Source organism: Rutilus rutilus (assembly GCF_951802725.1).
Source record: "Rutilus rutilus genome assembly, chromosome: 25".
In the NCBI taxonomy this organism is placed as follows: Eukaryota; Metazoa; Chordata; class Actinopteri; order Cypriniformes; family Leuciscidae; genus Rutilus; species Rutilus rutilus.
In genome coordinates this window covers 19,607,711-19,628,218 of record NC_140229.1, presented here as the reverse complement: position 1 = coordinate 19,628,218, position 20,508 = coordinate 19,607,711, and the positions used below count along the sequence as shown (strand labels likewise).

At 39.4% G+C, this 20,508-nt stretch overlaps 1 protein-coding gene across 4 annotated transcripts in view; it reads left to right on the top strand.

The window, feature by feature from the left end:
- phf24 (PHD finger protein 24) overlaps positions 1-20,508 on the top strand; it is a 38,608-nt gene that overhangs the window by 9,337 nt on the left and 8,763 nt on the right. For 3 of the 4 annotated variants that reach the window (XR_014626309.1, XM_084400655.1, XM_084400653.1), the window contains exons 2-3: positions 5,630-6,057; positions 13,049-13,234. Coding sequence is in view for 3 of the 4 variants with exons in the window: in XM_084400655.1 (XP_084256781.1) it covers positions 5,632-6,057; positions 13,049-13,234 (612 nt within the window). In the remaining variant the exon portion in view is untranslated. Of the gene's footprint in view, positions 1-1,499; positions 1,576-5,629; positions 6,058-13,048; positions 13,235-20,508 lie in introns of all 4 variants that reach the window. The other variant, XM_084400654.1, reaches the window with a different exon arrangement.

Sequence of the window (20,508 nt, the reverse complement as noted above, 5' to 3'; positions counted from 1 at the left end):
TGTAGTGGACCCCGTCCGAATGATGACCAAAATATACTGATGAGTTCAATTAAGTTTATTGTACCTCACACAAAAGATGAAGCCTTAGTTTTACTCCAGAAAATGACTGTAAGAGCCGAATAAACACAGTATATAAGTGCGCATTAAAGTCTTATCCATAAACTCTCTCTCCCTTTCATTATCATGGAACATACGCAGCGAAATACACAAAACATTCGTTAGAACTAACAGTAAACAAATATATACACACCTTTTCAGTGGGTGCTTAATCAACTGGTAAACTGTATATCCACGACTGGATGAGCTGTCATAAAGTGCGCGCTCTCACTTTAATTTCTGCCGTGGTCAGTAACGTTAGGCCTGTCGCTCCGGATACCGTAAGCTGAATCACGAACAGTACAGATCCATCCTCAAGTAACAACGAGAGTAAATGAAGACTAAGTTCATTCTTACATCCAACAACAAAACACCTCAATCGCTTAGGAGACATTCTTGTCTACAGCTGCTCAAGCGTTGAAACAATGGTAGACTCTGTGTCCAGCTCACTCAGGGCGGGTCTATGCTCAAACTGCAGTGTCAATCAACAGTCGTGGGAGGGGCCTGTGCAAAGTGACGTCACATTGCCCCGAATCTGAGAACAGCTCGTTCTGAGACAGTGCTTATGATTTATGGGGATTATAAAAAAAGCACTGGGTGGATTTGTATCATTATAGGGTGGTTGTGTACACACACTGCCAACACACATTTATGTTCAAACACCATGTAAAAGTGAATTTTGCATAATAGGTACCCTTTAAAATGTAGGGTCAGACTTAATTTTATCCATTGGGAATTGGATCTTTCCAAAAAGGAAAGATGTCTCAAATGTGGAGCAAATTATTACCTTTCTAAAGATTCTGAAGAATCGTTTTTTCTTTTAAATAACATGCACTTATGAAACGTGCATAATATTACCAGTAACTTATTAAAGAGGTATATATTAACATTATTTTGATTCTAATAAAAAGGTATATTAGCTTGGTATAGCTTTATTTGGATTTCTTGTCTGTTGAGTGTGACGTATACGTTTATGCTCATGATCATTTATTTAACCTAATATAGCACTTTTAATAGACAATGCTAAATTAAAGTTCTTTACATTAGATTTATAAAGAGAGAGAGAAAAATAAAAACATGTAAAATCCATTTTTAAATAATTTATGTATAAAAAAAAGAAATTAAAAAGACGAAAAAAAATAAAAAAGGAAAAATTTGCCATTTGTAAATATAGCTAAAATCCTGTCTGGTCAATTATCTTCCTTCAGTAATTTCAGCAGTAATTGCTTCTCCTGCATCTGAAAGCACCAGTCATCGCTGAAATGAACATTTTAATCTGTGCTGAGAGTTCGGATGCAGTGGGAATTCTTGCCAGAAGTCATTTTCATAAGGGTTTCACAAAGGGATTGACGTTATAACAGAGGCTCTGTAGCCTGAGAGATTCTCATCTTTTATTCTCCTAGAGGCGGCCAGCAGTGACCCGTTTCTTCCTCTGCCTCCTGTCTCTGAGGACTTTTCATCTGTCACTGCAGTCATAGAGTAAGTCTAGCCTCAGACCATTCATGCACTTCTGCATGTCTGATGCATACTGCCGGCTGAAATCATCAGGTCCATGAACTGATTGTCTTGCTTCTATGCAACATCCGCCCGTCGGGCTGTGCAGGTCTGCTGGGAAACAACATTTTGTTGCATTTACACTTTCCCAGACTGATGCAATGAGTGCTTCTGAAAAAGATTTTCAGATGCATGCACCTAAGCGTCACTAAAAATAAGCTGACATTGGTTTTGTTACATAAGAAGCCAAAGAGGACTAGGCTTCATGCAGAGGTGTTGGGGAAAGTTACTTTTAAATGTAATGCATTACAATATTGCGTTACTCCCTAAAAAAGTAACTAATTGTGTTATTTTTCATGGAAAGTAATGAGACAACTCGTAATTTTTTCACTATTTTTTTGTAACATCAAACATTGCAATTTTGGTAACATTATTTGAATGCACAGACTTTCTAAAACGCCCACATATAAAGTTTTGTGAAGTCTGATTCTAAATGAACCATTTAACAAACATTACTAAACAAATACTGTTAGGGGGTAACAGTCAAAGATCCAGAACCAGATATGATGAATGAAGACCCAGAGTCAGAATTATAATAAATTGAAGAAAAGTTTTACTGAAGATAGTTTGCAGTTTCATCAGCAGAAGTCGGCTTCAAGACTCACAAGGAGTTTGTAGGACGCCCCGCTTCAGCAGTTATACCCTTCACCAAGGTCTAAGCTACGTCCTTGCTTCAGGTTGCAGTCTCTGATTGGCTAAGAAATAGATAAACATAGTAATTTTCCACACAGATACAGATAGACAGACGCATATCTCCATCGATTATGCAGCTGACGCTCTGACCCTGAAGTTAGGCACGTCGTGACCTTCCAGGTCGCAGAGCGCCAGCATGTCCAGAACAACAACTCAGTCAATCTCCAATAATGCCAGTGGTTCTTTAACCTGTAACCAAGAAGACTAACACGCACACCGACACATAGCTTTTCCAAGGCTGGATTTGGCCAGGCTCTAACTATAAACAGGAGAGGAGAGTCCTCTCAAAACATCAAGATAATGCGTTCTTTCTTTCAAGGAGAGCTACACTTTAGTCTAACTGGAAAGTAAGGCTTTAACAAAGAAATGGTCCCTTAAACTATTGGCTTCACACTGAAGACCTTCCGAAGCCCAACATTGAAGCCGGGCTGAATGAGCAAGCACTGTTACTGCATTCAGATATCAAATACAGACATTAAAGAATACATGAAAAGAACATTTCAGTAATCACACTGGTAACTTCTATAACAAAGTAAAATCTCCAGAGAAGTTATTCAACTCATTTGATATTTAGAAGGAAAAATATTGATTAATACCTTGATTATAATCACTCATTACATATACATTGAAGCAGGAATGGATTCCAATCCACCCCCTTCAATACAAACATTTGACACACTCATTCATTAGCCTACATTTTCTTTATTGTAGCAGTGTACCAAATATTTATTCATCAAGATATTTAATCATCAATTCTGTTTTTTAAATAAGTTAAATGCCAACTAAATGACCGTGTTTGTTTTATTGGTGGTTTTTCATGTAAATAATCAGTTTAATTCTGTCACCCTAATTAGAATCTTGATTGTTTTCTGAAAGAAAAACTGTAATTTACCCACTGAAAAATAATAGTTTGTTTGGTAATATACCGTTTTAAAGTAGCTTCCTCCACATGGGTAGACAGAGTGCAATTTGTTATCGACTTAAGAGAAAAATAATGTTATTCTTAGACAGTAATATATGCTGCTTGTTGGCAGCTTTGAAAGTGTGCCTAAAAGATACACATAAATTAATTCAGTGACAAACCATTAAACCACATCTCCCTCAGCCAGCTAATGTGGCATCTATCAACCGGAGTGCAAGAACACACTGAGCTTTAACAGGGTAAAATACATCATACTGCCACGGGTAATTTCTGGAAAAAACTCTCTGTCACTCCCAAGCCTTCGATGAGATGAGGCTCAGGAATGCCTCCTTGATTTCACTCATAATTAAAGTTCATTCTCGGAACGGTGCAGAGGGACAACAGCGATATTACAGTGTGTTTTTTTAGGTGGGTATTGAGAGAGAAGAACGCGATGGGTCAAAGCTTGGGTTGATAGTTAAGAATAACGAGAGAAGGAAATATCTATTGAAATTCACAAGCATGCTGTGCTTTGCGTTTAGAAGGCGAGAGAATGCCAACTGAAGCAGTTTCACACCATTACCCTGATTAAAGGCTGAATAGATGGAGCTAGCGTTCAAGATTATGTGATGTCTGCCTCGGACAAGCTAAATCAGCTCAATCGGCTCCGTACACAAGGATGGAACAGACCAAAGCAAAACACAAGATTTGGCTCGCTTGCAATTAACGTGTGTGAATTTGAGTTGAAATAGACACAGGAAGTTGAATTGGATTTTGGAAGAAAAGTCTTTTACATTGTATGCAAAAAAAAATCAATTTCAAATAAATGCTGTTCTTTTGCACTTTCTGCTCATCAAAGAATTCTGAAAAAAAGTATCACGATTTCCACAAAAATATTAAGCAGCACAACTGTTTACAACATTTATCATAATGATAAATGTTTCTTGATCAGCATATTAAAGAATGATTACTGAAGGATCATGTGACACTGAAGACTGGAGTAAAGATGCTGAAAATTCAGCTTTGATCACAGGAATAAAATACATTTTAAAATATATTCAAATAGATTTTTTTTTATTTTTTGTTGTAATAATATCTTACAATATTACAATGTTTCCTGTAATTTTGCTCACAAACATGCAGCCTTGGTGAGCATAAGAGACTTATTTTTTGACAGTGAATAATATAATTGTATTTATATATTATAATTATTATATTAAATGTGTGTGTGTGTGTATATATATATATATATATATGACCATGGACCACTACTAGTCACATGGGTAAATTTTTTTGCAATTGAGATTTATACATCATCTGAAAGCTGAATAAATATACTTTCCATTGGTGTATGGATTGTTAGGATATGACAATATTTGGCCGAGATACAACTATTTGAAAATCTGGAATCTGAGGGTGCAAAAAAATCGAAACATTGAGAAAATTGTCCATTTATGTTCGCGATTGTGCTGCATTCACTCACAAACATTTACGGTAGGAAATTTCCAAAATATCTTCATGGAACATGATCTTTACTTAATATCCTAATGATTTTTGGCATAAAATAAAAATCTATCATTTTGACCCATACAATGTATTGTTGGCCATTGCCACAAACATACCTGTGCGACCGGTTTTGTGATCCAGGGTCACATATACAATGATTAATAATATAATATAATCATGTAATCTGTTCTAATATAGGCCATATGTTCTTTATAACAACCTATTTATTGTTCATTCATTTTAAAATGATTTTTCGTTTTATTTTTTAAAAACTACCATTATAGTTATTATAATATATATTTTTTAAATTCATTCCATTTTAATTCTGCTTTCTTAAAATCAAATTAATATTCTGTATTCTTCAGGAATTCATTGTAATATTCTTCCTGTCTGAATAACTACTTCAATTATTATTTAAAGGCTTTCTCAGCTCCTGATTCTGAATCAGAAAACCTTGCGAATGAACAACTCTGCTTTGGTCAGGTCCCTGTTCACACTGCAATCGCCAAATTAGTGAAGATGATGAACTGTGATGGCAGCACGCCAATACAAAGAAAATCTTTCCAGTGTCAATTATATGAGAGATCTGTGTGAGGAAAGCGTTTGCAACACATTCGCCGTGGATCACAAAAATCTGCTTGATCCAGCATGTGGGCGTAAATTGCCACAGCAATGGTTTAGAGACAAAGTCGATAGAACATTGTCTTGTTTTCAACCTTAATATTTGTTATGCAACAGGGTGCTAACACCGACGCAGCAAGCATGAGGACAGTCTCTCTTTACTATATTAATATAATGAAGGATTTGAAGCTGAAAAGATCAGCATAGGTGATTGCATGGCCTGATATGCTATAATAATGTTGTGTCACTATATTGCAGCCATGGGTGTGCTGATGTCCAAGAAGCAGCAGGTGGAGAAGGTGCAGAAGTGCAGTGTGGTGGTGTCGGCGTTTAAAGAGGGTCTGAAGGATCGGGCGGCCCCAGCAGATGCGGCCCAGACTGAAGAGGTCATAGTGGAGAACGGGGATGAATCTGCTGAAGGATCCCACCACGCTAACAAAGACCACACTGAGCAGAAAGACAAGGACAGTAAACCAGGGTCATTACCAAATCAGCAGGCGTCAGCTTCATCCAGAGAGGAACACAGGGCCAATCAGGAGGCTTGGGGGCGTCTCCGTGATGGGAAGGGGGTGGAGCCTGAGGATCTAAAGAAGGCACATCAGCTCACTCCTCCGACGTTTGTGCGGCCGAAGAGAGAGGTCAACGACGACCAACCGCTAGATGTCTCGCTTGGGCAAACCGAGCAGGTAAAATGGCTCCACATTTGTAAATAATGATGATATAATAATTACAAAAAAATTATCATTTTGTTTCTTTTTGGTGCTGCCCGCTTTTCGCAAGTTTCAAGTTTGTTTTTATTTATATAGCACATTTAAAAACAGCAAACATGGCTGACCAAAGTGCTGAACAAAACACAAGATAAAGAGACGAGGGCAAACCACACATTCATGACAGAAGCTCACAATGAGTTAGTGATGGGGACGAAACCGACCTATGCCGAGTCCGAGTCAAGACCGAGTCTTTGAAGGGTCAAGTCCGAGTCGAGACCAAGTCCGTTGGTTTTCAAATACAGTCGAGTCCGAGTCAAGACCGAGTCTTTGAAGGGTCGAGTCCGAGTCGAGACCGAGTCTTTGAGGAAGCAAGTCCGAGTCGAGACCGAGTCTTTAGGAGTCGAGACCAAGACCATAAAAACATGTCAGTTTTCATATTCATGATTTAATATCACCCCAGTTAATAATCAACAGTTAGGCCTACAGACTAAGCTAGATTGGGAATTGTTTAGAGGAGCAGTCTTAACGTCTTAATATGGACTATGCTTTTACTATCATTAAAAAAATCCCTACCACATGCATCATCTTCTGCCTATTTTTCTAAACTGCTTCAACAGTGCTGCTCTGTCATCATCAACATGTTAAAGGGATAGTTCACCCAAAAATGAAAATTCTATCATTGTTTACTCACCCTCAAGTTGTTCCAAACCTGTATGAGTTTCTTTGTTCTGCTGAACACAAAGGAAGATATTTGGAAGAATGTTTGTAACCAAACAGATCTCGGTCCCCATTGCCTACCATAGTATATTTTTTTCCTACTATGGAAGTCAATGGGGACCGAGATCTGTTTGATTAAAACGTTCTTCCAAATATCTTCCTTTGTGTTCAGCAGAACAAAGAAACTCATACAGGTTTGGAACAACTTGAGGGTGAGTAAATGATGCCAGAATTTTCATTTTTGGGTGAACTATCCCTTTAAGCCCACACTGACTTTTTTAATCATAGTAAGGAAAATGCAGATCAAATAAAAAATTTCTAGTGGTATGTATTCTAGTGGACTAGTGATGGGGACGAGACCGCCTATGGCGAGTCCGAGTCAAGACCGAGTCTTTGAAGGGTCGAGTCCGAGTCAAGACCGAGTCTTTGAAGGAACAAGTCCGAGTCGAGTCCGAGAAAGCAGAAATCGGTCTCGAGACCGGACTCGAGTACTACATCACTAGTTAAAGCTAAAGAAAAAAAGTAGGTTTTAAGAGAAGATTTAAAACCAGTTAAAGACTGTTCTGATGTAAACCCGAAGGCTGTTCCACAGCCTAGGGCCGGCAATGGCAAAGGCTCTATCTCCTCTATGCTTTAATCGTGATCTGGGGACAGACAAAAGTCACTTATCACCAGACCTCGGATTTCGTGTGGGATTGGACGGAGAAGCTCAGACAAATAGCTCGGTGCCAGATTATTTAAGGATTTAAAACCAAAGAGAAGAATTCTAAACTCAATTCTAAGATGCACAGGTAGCCAATGCAGCGATTTCAAAATTGGAGAAACGTGATCAAATTGAAAGTTTTTGAGGAACTTTGCAGCGGCATTTTGTACTAATTGGAGACGAGCAATAGAGTATTTGGACATGCCGTAGTAAAGAGAGTTGCAATAATCCAAACGAGATGTAATGAGCGCATGGATTGCAATCTCTAAGGTTTTCTCAGAGAGAGAGGATTTAATCTTAGAGAGAAGACGTAGCTTTTCTCTTTATCTGTCATTAGAAGTGTGTTCACTGTAAAAGTTTTTATCTTTTGTTAAAATACAATACATTTGTTACAGTATTTATTCATCTTTGTTAATGTTAGGTGATAAAATACACCTGTTCTTTGTTAGTTCACGTGAGCTCCATTAAATAATGTTAACAGATGCAACTTTTGATTTTAATAATGAACTAAGAAATGTTGAAATGAACATGCCATGTTGGCGCTTCTTCTCCTCAGTTCAGCCCACTCATCTTCTATAGGGTTCAGGTCAGGGACTGGGATGGCCATTGCAGATGCTTGGTTTTGTGCTCATGTGACTCATTTTTGTTTTGATTTTGATGTTTGTTTTTGGATCACTGTCCTGTTGGAAGATCCAAACATGGCCCGTTATAAGATTTCTAGCAGAGGTTGTCAGGTTTCGATTTGGTATTTGATCTGAACAAGATGTCCAGGACCTCTGGCAGAAAATTAGGCCCACAGCATTAAAGATACAGCAGAGCATTTCATTTTACACAAGTGTTTGCTGCCAAAAAAGCAATTTTTTTTGTTTCATCTGACCATAGAACCTGTCCCGTTTGAAGTTCCAGTAGTGTCTTTGTTACTTTTCAAAGCTTTTCAGAGCTTTTTGGCAGCAAACAATTAATATGGGTTTGGTTCATGACTCAACATTCATAGTGGAGGGGTGTTGGTGGAGGTTATCCTTTCATTCGGAGCTGAAAGCTGCTCTGTGACGCACATACGTGAGGAAATGTCAAGATTGTTAGTTAGGTAAGCTGATCCCAGCTCGGCCTAAATGGCAGCCCAGTTTTTGTTGACAGTACGTGGGCAGTGGGTAACGGCTGTGCTGGAAAAACCTGGCTGTGTGAGCTGCAGTGGCGTCTGAGATCAGTCCGAAATTAATTGGGGTCACCGAAGCTTGTGGTGATGGGGCCAGGCCTCACAGCGAGCCAGAGAAGAGCCACTCCACACAACTCCACTCAACAGAATGCTTTTGATTACCTCCGGTCTCTCTCTCAGCAGATATAAAAGACATAAGAGCAGGCAGAATGAGATGCAATTGGGCTTGTCTTTGTGAGTTATGTCTAGATGCATTTGCTGATGTTCAAATTTGGTTCAGGAAAATGAATAAAAAACAGACAGAACTGCCATGAAAGAAAAACAGAACAGCTGGTGAATGTAATTGTGATAAAGGGAAAAAAAATCACTTTCACTTCGGCAAAGGGGAATAAACTTTATCCTAGATCACCTTAGGATAAATAAAAATAGACACATACAATAACTTTTCTTTGTCACATAGTACAGAACTACAATAGCATCAGATTATTTGAATTTGGAAAAATTTGATGAGACATGTTTGAGTCCATAGTGAAATCATCTCTAATGTTTGATTGCAGATTTGGTATCTTGGCAAATCTGAGCACAGTTTCAGACAATGCTGAGATCTCTGCGGTGATACTTGTGAGATTATGAGGGTCTTTTTTTATCAGAAGAGAAATCTGAGAAGCAGGAGGATGTTAGGCAGTTGCTAAGAGTTTTGAATTGGTTGCTAGGGTGTCACTAACTGGTCACTAATGGCCTCAGAGTGGTTAACTATGTGTTCTGGGAGATAGATAGGGTGTTCTGAGTGGTTGTTCGGGTGTTACTAGGCATTTGGTAAGAGTTCTGGAGTGGTTGCTGGAGTGTTGCTAGCTGACATTTAAGGGCTTCAGAGTGGTTGTTCTGAATGGTTGCTATGGTGTTGCTAGGGTGTTCTTGTGATTGCTATGGCATCGATAGGTTGTTACAAGAACAGAGCAAACTTATGTGTGTTTATATTTAAATAGTTTGATGGTTGGAGTGTGAATTTCTGAACATTTCATGACGCTCATTCACAAGTCAATTTTTGAATAATTTATCTATTCAACTCTATAATCTATATATAAATAATAATAATAATAATAAAAAATGTTTTTTAATACATTTAAATTTTTAATTTTATCGTTTTAAAAAAAAATGTTATGCTACGTCATTTGGTGGTTATATTTCCAGTCTCAATGTTTTAATGTGGGATATTTTATTGTTAGCTACACCAAGCAGTGTTTTAAATTTTTTTGTTTATTTATTAGTAATTTTTTCGTTTGTATTAGTTTTTGTTATTTTTTTAAATATTACTATTTCGGTCATTTTTATTTATTTATTCAGTTTTAGTTTTAGTTTTTATTTATTTCTAGTTAGTTATTTAATTAAAACTTTTTTCAGTAAGTTGCCTTATTTCAGTAGAAATGCAACATGTCTAATTTTCATTTGGTTAAAGTTTTCATCTAATAAACAGTATATATTATTTTATTTCAGTTTTATTTCAATTAACATGTTTTTAAACAGTTTTAGTTTTAGTTAACGATGATACCACTGCCTATAAATAACCAGGGCGATAATGATAACCCTACAAAATGCCCAGATTTAATCATTCATGGAGTACACCACCTTTCCAATATTAAACACCATTCAGATGCTCAGAGTACTGATGCAGCGCTGGAGTCAGATTCAGAGGCACACTGCCAAGGTGACGTCCTTTGGCTCTTCTGATCTAAATACAGCACCTCTCCCCAGCGCTCATATCACAGTCCTCACTCTCCTCTGAGACACATGTCACAATCTGAAGAGCGAGAGTGTCTGGTGCCTACACACGAAGGCACCAGTAAATTTTGCATCTGGAATGTCTGACAATTTGATTCCTGGTTTCCCAGAGCCACAATATACTTAAAAAGTGTGTAATGCTCCAATTTAATAAGCAAAGGAATTAATTACTTAAGCCGATTAGTTAGCCATGGTTCTGGAGGAGTGGTTCTAGAAAAGCTAACTTTGCGTGTGCTGTTTTAAGGCTTGGTTTGGTTATGAACAAGAGATTAGTTCCCCTCCTTCCAGGTCTCTTTTCACTTTGTAATATTTAGCTCTGATTTTACATTTGCATCATACCAACTCGGAGCGCCGGCAGAAATTTTGGGCCCTATGAAAGATTATGAGGTTGGGTATTTCCGCACCCATTAATAAAATCGATCTCTGGGGGCCCCAAAAGTGCGTGGGCCCTTAGAATCATCCAAACTCCCCAACCCCCCCTCAGTGGAGCCCCAACTCCATATCTAGCGGTAGTGCTGTAACCGGGTAGTGACTCATCATAAAAACAGCTCTCAAACCAACTAAACTCCTCTGGAGACACTTGGGTCTGCATCAAAAGTCCTTAAAAAGGTTTGTCTCCACACGTTTCCAAGGCTTTAAAATGTCTGACCCTGAGTTGCATTAATGTGACAGGTTGTCAATAATGTCCAGTCTCCACAGTCTGTCTCTAGATGGGCGACACTATACAGCAAAGACGAGCAGCACGAAATAAGACGATGCAAGATGCAGTTCATGAGACGTACAGTAGATTCCATCAGTGATTGACCACCTTTAACGTCAAACACTCATAATTAAGATTAAGCCTTTTCTATCCTGGAAAGATCTGGAAAAGGTTATTCATGCATTTATCTTCTAGAGATTAGACTCTTGCAACTCACTCTATTATGGTGTTCAAACTAAAATCTTGGACAGATTACAGATGGTCAAGAATGCGTCCGCAAGACTGTTGACAAGCACTCGCAAATTTGATCATATTACCCCCGTATTAAGATCGCTGCATCGGTTAACAGTTTCTTTTAGGATTCATTTTAAGATTTTATTTGTTTTTAAATCTTTACATGGTACAGCCCCTCCGTATATTGTGGACCTGATTCAGTCACAGAATCTTTTAGTTGTTTCAAGGACGAATCTGAACACAAGAGGAGCGTGCCTTTGCAGCTGCCGCCCCAAGGTTATGGAACAATTTACCACAATTTATTGGATTATCATCAACTCTTAGTGACTTTAAAAATTTTTTTTTTTCATGTTAGCTTTTGATAGCTTTTAGGTACTGTTGTCACAGGAATCAGTTTTTTAAGTCTGAAGATGTTTTAGGTGTATTTAAGACTCTTAAGAGTCTGTGGGTATGATAATCTGAGAGTAGATATTTTGCATATTCTTTATTTATAGTAATTTGTGTTTCTTATATTTTAATGTTTTATTGTTTGTGCAGCACTATGGTCAGCATTGTTGTATTATTATATGCTTTATAAATAAATTGGAAATATAATTGGAATTATATACCTGTTGGAAAGTAACTAACAATGCTAGTTACTAACAACTAACAAGTAACAATGCTACTTACTTTTATTACATTTTTAGAAGTGCTGCTTTGCTATATTAAACATTGCTAAGCTATGTTCTTAAACTGCCATCTTGCCCGCTATTATTGTATTTATTAATCAATTAATTATTATTAATTAATAGCTGTTATTTTTTCATTTTGATTTTTAGTTAATGTTTTGTGATTTTTTTTCTTCCATTTTGTCCTTATTTCTTTTTTTAGCTTTAATTTGATTTAAATTTATTTATGTTTTCGTAAATTTAGAACTTTAACTTTAACCTATTTTTTTTTCAGTTAATTGCCAAGACCATTTCAAATTTTTGTTTAGCTTATTTAATTTTAATTTTTCAAAATTTTATTTAAGATTTATAAACAAAGATATTTAATAGTTTTAGTTTTTAGTTTTAGTTTTTAATAACAACACTGGTTTGAGCAAGCTGCAGTTTCAATACTGCGGTAGTTAAAGCAGTAAAGATAAAGGGCCAACCGTTTTAAAAGTGCAAAATTCTTCTATTCTATTCTATTCTATTCTATTCTATTCTATTCTATTCTATTCTATTCTATTCTATTCTATTCTATTCTATTCTATTCTATTCTATTCTATTCTATATCACAGTTTAGTATTCATAACACTTTAAAAAAATTAAATTCCTGGGATCAGTAAAACGTTATCTTGTGCTGCATTCATCTAACCAGCATGACGTCCTCATATCACGAGATGAAAGCAAACCACATGCAGATTCAGATGCTGTAGCCCAGTGCACCACAGGAGACTTTAAATGAGCAGTGAATGTCAAGTAAGATTATTTCTATATTTGGTGACCTTTAATGGAAAGCAACTAATGCAGGGAGGTATAGAAGTTTGATCACAGAAGTGTTCGCATTTTGATGAGTCACTACACATCCTTTCATGTGCAATTATGCATTTTTCAATGCGCTCTTGGGCCTTTTTCTCAGTGGATCAATAACAGTCTCATTGCTAAGTAAGGAATGATTTGATCTGTCTTGTCTCTCATTGTTTTGCGGTCAGCCCATCAATGATGAGATGTGCGAGGTGTGTGAGGTTTGGACGGCGGACGATCTGTTCCCCTGCGGGACGTGCACGCGGGTCTTCCACGACGGCTGTCTGCGGGAGATGGGTTACCTTAGCGCTGAAGCCCTGCAGGAAATGAGAGAGACGGCCCACACCACCACCGGCTGGAGCTGCTATTACTGCGTGAGTTCTCTCAACACTCTCTCATGAAAACATATGCACAGAATCACATACAAACATATTTACAAGCACATTTGACGTCACTGGCTGTTTGAAGTTGTTTCAGAGCTGTTACTGTAAAGTACATGTCATTCAGTGGCATATTCAGCCTATCATTTTCTTTGCGGCTGTCTTAAAGGAACAGTTTACTCAGAAATTACAACAACATGATTGTGACATATTCGTGGTCACTATGAACTGGCATTGTATGGGAAAGATTCATATAGATTCTTTAGAAACTTTTCAGTGACCCTGTAAAAAAACACAAAAAAACCATCGCTGAATAAAAGATGGCTGAATACATTTTGCCGTGAGTGACCTGTCCCTTTAAATAGCATTATGAAATAGCATTTACAAAGCATATCACTTCTGTAACATGACATATTTCCAATTGAAATATTCAGTGTGAGGTAATGAATATACTGTATCTTTTGGGATTTGATTGGATCGTGTCATTTACACGGACAGACAGACGGATGAAAAGATGATAGATAGATAGATAGATAGATAGATTAGATAGATAGATAGATAGATAGATAGATAGATAGAAAGATAGATTTTTTTATTGTAATATCACACGTACTGTTTTTAATTTCAAATGGGTCCTTGTACAAAAAAAAGCCCTTCCTTGGTGTGGAAAAGTTCTACAATATATTTGTCTATATATGTTTTTTCCTTCAGCCTTAAAGGTGCAATGTGTGATATTTCTGAGGATCTATTGACAGAAATGCAATATAAGATCCATAACTATGTTTTCAGTGGTGTATAAAGACCTTACTTAATGAACCGTTATGTTTTTATTACCTTAGAATGAGTCATTTATATGTACATAACCGCGGCCACCCCTTCTATGAAGGTCGCCATATCGTGACGTCATGTTTCTACCGTAGCCGACAGCGAACAGACAGCGCTACAGAGCGCGTTTCATCACTAACTTGAATGAGAAGCAGCAGGAAAAGACGCGGCTTCCTACGTCGGCCACCGTAGCCTCTCATTCGAGTTTGAAATTTCAAGGAAAGGCCGCGAATTATTGACCGATTGCAATTCGCAAATCTCACCACTAGATGCCGCTAAAAATCACACACTGCACCTTTAAGATGCAGTCACATTAGTGTAATTTCAGCTAAATTTAGTGGACAAGAAAGGTCAATAGTGTGCTGATCTCTGAAGCTCACACAAAAGTCACTTTCAAACCAAGCAGATTTATGTTGGTCAAATTATAGATATGTCAACAGAAGAGGAAAGTTGAGAGGGACAATAATGACATTTATTGTTGACCATTTATAAGGACCAGGGACAAACTAGGGCTTCTTTAAAATATCCTTATTCTTTAAAGGAACACTCCACCGTTTTTTGAAATAGGGCTTATTCACCTTCTTTCCTACATTTAGAGAGGTGGGTCAATACATTTTTGTCTCAGTGCATGCATTGTTTTAGTTTGACAGGGTCGGCGCGAGCTTAGCTTAGCATAATGAATGGAATCCTTTGTTGCCAGCTAGCATGTCCTGAGTAAAAGTGATAAAAAAAACACCTAATTACTTCTTGTGGCCTACGTATTCACAACGAGTACAAATAGCGATGCAGATTAACACTAGGCGATTTCCTAGGCAGATATTGACTTGGGACTATATTAGGGGGAAGCACAGGTGAAGGACTGCTACTTGGGCGCAGAGATATCACGCAACACATGAAATCCCACGACTTCCGTCAACATACCGGCGTGAATAGTAGCCGGCTATTTTTCCTACAGTACATGAATGGCGATGAACATGGCTGATTTTGTGAGAGACGAAGAGGGTGACTTCTCAGACAGTCAAGAGCCAGAACCATATCTCTATGAAACAGAGTTTTCAGAAGATGAGCTGAACACGCTCAACAGCCTGAGGACGTGAGGATGAGAGCCAACACGAACTGGTGTTGTGAATGTGGGGGAATATGCCAATCTATGCCGACTGAAATAGAGTGTCTGTGCTGTGGCGAGTGGGACAAGTTACTGCCATCGATGACCAGGCTCAACGCATCAGATCAAGATGAGCGTGCCCGCAGTTGTTTCACAGCTACCGAGGATTTCACGGCGTTGATCCATCCTGCAGTACTAAAAATTTTTTCCCGGTGTGATAAAGTGAACTGGAAAAAACGCCCCACGCCGAATGGACCAAATGGACAGCTGTCCACAGAGTAAGTGATTATTTTAAACATGACGCATGTATAGATCGACCCATATTATACCTGTATTCACAAGTTGTGGGATTTCATGTGTTGTGTGATATCTCTGCGCCCAAGTAGCAGTGCTTCGCCTGTGCTTCCCCCTAATATAGTCCCAAGTCAATATCTGCCTAGGAAATCGCCTAGTCTTAATCTGCATCGCTATTTGTACTCGTTGTGAATACGCAGGCCACAAGAAGTAATTAGGTGTTTTTGTTGTTGTTTTTTTTAATCACTTTTACTCAGGACATGCTAGCTGGCAACAAAGGATTCCATTCATTATGCTAAGCTAAGCTCGCGCCGACCCTGTCAAACTAAAACAATCCATGCACTGAGACAAAAATGCATTTGCCCACCTCTCTAAATGTAGGAAAGAAGGTGAATAAGCCCTATTTTAAAAAACGGTGGAGCGTTCCTTTAAGAAGTGCTGATAAAGTGATCAAGCATATAAACCACCTGTTGCCCAGCATATATTCACAGATCCTTACCCTGTGCAGCTCCTCGCAAAGGTCAGCGTGGTGAGCGTATCAAGATGATGGTGTAATGCTAGAGAGTCTGGGCTTTGTTCAAAGTGCTCTTTCTTCCAGCGTTCGAGGAGTCTGGCTATGAAATTAAAAAGTGGGCTGCCAAAGCGTGCAAGCGTCCTTCAGCGTGAAGTAGAGCGCTTATCTTGGTCGCACAGGCTGCTGATGCTTAAATCATTTGTTGAGCGAGTAAGACATTTTTGTAGCACTCTTGAGGATGCTGCTACACACTCCAGATGCACTCGCTGCTTTCCAGTAGACTCACACCATCAAATGGGATGTATCCCATGCTGCATTGCAAACATTAACAGCTGTGGACACATCCCTCAAAACAATATGTGAAGCGGCTTGTTGTTGGCGAAATGTCTGGCGTGCATTTCCTTGGAGGGCTAATTCACAGCTTATGTGTCTGGTTTTCTCACTCTGCCCTCGCTACAACCTAATCCACATGTGTCTGTGTATGTGTGTGTGTGTGTGTGTGTGTGTGTCGAGGACAAGAGATGTTGAGACTAGGGATTACGCTGTCATATAGCTTTCAAGGGACACATGCGTTTTACTTCATGTAATACCATTACATATCTTCAAGCAGGCCCTGCTTCAAAGGGGGGCCAGGATGGGCCTGGCCCACTCAATCAGGAGCTTGGCCCACTCTGGCTCCACGCCAAAAAAAGTCCAATTGGAAAATTGGTGCTATGTTCAGTTCAGCTCCAGATGCTTTTCGGCCACTTGGTAAAAATCCACTTGTTATTTAGAAACTAGAAAGCAGTACGTGACCACGGTCTTCACAAACATTAAAAAATTCTAACAATTTTAAACCATTCAAGCGCAAAAAGACGCGAAAGAAATTCAATTCATACACACAAACCACACACACCAAGAGCTGCATCTCAGAAAGTGCGCCATTGAGTTCTCTTTTGCGTCTTACCATGATTAAACAGACGAATACACACAAAGTTATGTTAAAATGCCCGTTTTGATGAGTATCCTCGAAAGCACAGTCTTAACTGAGTTAAAATAAAAACTTTTAATGAACGTAAACAGTTGGGAGAAAATCGAATGTGTTTCAGATCCGTGGATTAGGTCTTAAAGGGATACTCCACTTTTTTCGGAAATATGCTCATTTTACATCTCCCCCAGAGTTAAACAGATGAGTTTTACCGTTTTAGAATCCATTCAGCCGAACTCCGGGTCTGACGGTACCACTTTTAGCATAGCTTAGCACAGATCATTGATTCTGATGAGTCCAGTAGCATTTCTTTCAAAATGACCAAAGAGTTTCAATATTTTTCCTATTTAAAACTTGACTCTTCTGTAGTTAAACCGTGTACTAAGATCGACGGAAAATGAAAAGTTGCGATTTTCTAAGCCTATATGGCTAGGAACTACTCTCATTCCGGCGTAATAATCAAGGAACTGTGCGGCCGTAACATGGGTGCAGCAGGCGTAGTGATATGACGCAGCGCCTAAAAATAGTCCCCAGCTCGGTAACTTCTTCCAACGTGACCGGGACTAAAGTGACAGTAGCTTAATACCTGCTGCTGTCTTGTGTCATTAATGTTAGTTAAAGAACAAAAGCTAATTTAAAAACTTTACTCAAATCTACTCTTGACTGAATGACCTCTTTAGCTTTAATTGAAATAATATGTATTTAATTTATACATTATAGTATTTTGTACCTGAATACCCTACCTGACCTAACCGAAATCTGTTTATTTCATTTGTAAATTTTTTTTATTTATTTGTGCTATTGCTTGTAATTTTTTCATTTGCTCTTATTTTATTACGGACTGTTTACTTCACTTTATTTAACATTATTTCTTAAAATAGTTTTAGTTTTTTAGTTTTTTGTGGGGCCAGTGAAAATTTTGACAGGGCAAGTAACCAGTAATCTCCTTCGCATTGAGCTCTGTGTGTTTATTGTCCCTTTTAAGACCTTCCCCTTTTTGTTATAAAACAAAGTTACGAAATCTGTTATGGGTATAAAATAAAATTATGTATGAACTCCGTCCTACCAGGAATGTCACTTGGTCCACCTTACATCTTAAAGCTAGAGAACATAGAAAAACTAAGCTGGTCTGTCTTCAGTAGTATTTCAGTGCAGTGGGACAAACTAGGGCTTAATGTGAAATTAGAGCGGGATGGGGAACTCTGAGCATGAAATTTAGCATCAGTAAGTGTTAACAAGAAGACCGTGGTGGAAAATTAATTAAGAGTCCAGGCTTGGTTGTCAAACTGATTTTGGCACTTGGCGTCAAATGTGGGATTTGCCATTCAATAGAATAAGCACTGTGATTAGTCGTGTGACAATTTAGATAATTACAGCCCTTTCTTGCTCAGAAACAGCAATAAAATCTCGAACTGATATGACATGAACCTGGTGTGGAGATATGCTTATAAGAGCTTCAAAAGTCATTGATGATGGGGAACGTCAACAAAGAAAACTTTGAGCTGAAGCAACATATGCACATATGCAACATATTATCGTGCTAGCTAGCTTTTCCCCTTTGCGAGTGTCACGGGTGGTTGCTGGCAGACAGATGAGGAAGACGCATACGATTCAATTCAAAAGGTTTATTGTCTAAAGATCTAACAGGAAGGCAAACGGATAGCAACACACTGAACATAGACAATACCGGACACTGAACTGACACAGAACTGAACATATATACTGGTGTTAATGATGGTGACTGATGAGTGCACAGCTGAATGTGATTAGTGTCCGTGACAACAAATGAGTGACAAAGGCAGGTGATGACAAAACATAACGAGTCCAAACTAACGTGAATGTGACAGAACGCCCCCTCCCGGTAGGCTCAGATCATTTAGGATCACATCAGCTAGAAATACCAAGGGTTCACTCTAAGCATGGTGAGTCCGCTTTTAGCTATTATGCCAGCCGCAGCTGAAACCATCTTCCAGAAGAGATCAGATGTGCTCCTACAGTAGTCAGGATGAGGGGATGGCGAAGGGGTGGCACAGACAGGCAGATGAAGGTTCAGGGGGTGGACGGACGACTGGGAGGAGGACGAACAACAAAGTCCAGGGTGGTGATGAAGGTGGAGTGAGCCAAGGGGTGGCATTGAGCAGGGGATGATGGCTGTTCATCCAGGCCACAGCCAGAGTGGTGCCCCACGGCGGCGTTGACGGAGGGAGGAGCCAAGGAGGAATACTGATGAGGGCCGCCATGAGGCTGATCGGAGACGACGACGGCGAGGATGGAGCCCACCGCGCAGCCGATGAGCTGAGGTAGTGGAGAGATGGTGAAGATCTTGGAGGCCGCGACGGAACCGCAGCGACGACCTCCCGAGAGCGAGGTGGGGATCAGGAGGTCAGAGGGCGAGTTGGAGCTCACTTATGATTCTCGACATCCACCAGCACTCCCTTGGCAATGGATGGCTCGGCCGGCTCACACACCTGGTCAGGCGCTGGTCAGGTCCTCGGTCGTTCTTGTGGGCGCGGGCTCATTCATCACAGCGGTCTCCGTCGTGCTACCTGCAGTGGGCTCAGGTCGACGATCCTCGCCGTCTGGGTGGTTCTGGCTGGGCACTGGATGGGGAGTGAGGCTGGCGGCATCCTCGACGGTGAACGCAGATCCGCAGGATCCCTGCACCGACTCCACATTTGTTGCGAAGCTCCCTCGAGGAACCTCCCCGGATAACTGTGCACATGTGGCGGCGTTGAGTCCGACATCCAGGAAGGTGCACAGACAGTTATCCGGGAAGGTGGTCTGATGGGCGAGATCCAGAAATTTTTCTAAATGTTCCTCGAGAGAGCATTCTTCCTGCTCAAGGCACATGAGTTTAACTGCCGGAAAGTCCATGGTGCAAGCAGGGGTGAAAACGGAACAAAATAACTGAACACCGAAAATGGAAAAGAAAAAATCTTACAAACGCATTCACTTGTTTGGTCCGGTGTTCTGTCACGGGTGGTTGCTGGCAGACAGATGAGGAAGACGTATACAATTCAATTCAAAAGGTTTATTCTCTAAAGATCTAACAGGAAGGCAAACGGATAGCAACACACAAGGTGCGTTCCATTTGACCATAAGTGGACTGCGAAGTGCACTTCACAGGGTATTCCGCCATCTTAAGTGAGATTCCAATCCGAAGGGAGCGAACATGTTCAGTTCGAAGGGCACTGCGCACGGCATAGGGAATAAGGGAACATCGATACATCACTTCACAGGAAGTGGAGAGCGATGATCACCCAACTGTCATTTCGCGCACCACGTCATCACCAGTCAGAACGGTCAGAACTAACGTGTGTGTAAGTATTCATACATTTCGCCATTGTTAAATGACAGTATTTTTAACGGTTATTGTTGTGAATATTACATACTATTTTTGATGATTATAATTTACCTCAGTGAATGCAGCCAGCTTAGCTAGTTTGTGAAGTAAAGTGATTTTATTTTAGGTAGTTGTAAAATAGTGCAATCTAATTGTAAATATATAATATAATAATTAAACCCCGTCGTTGACTTTCTTTGATGACGTTTGCAGGGCGTTT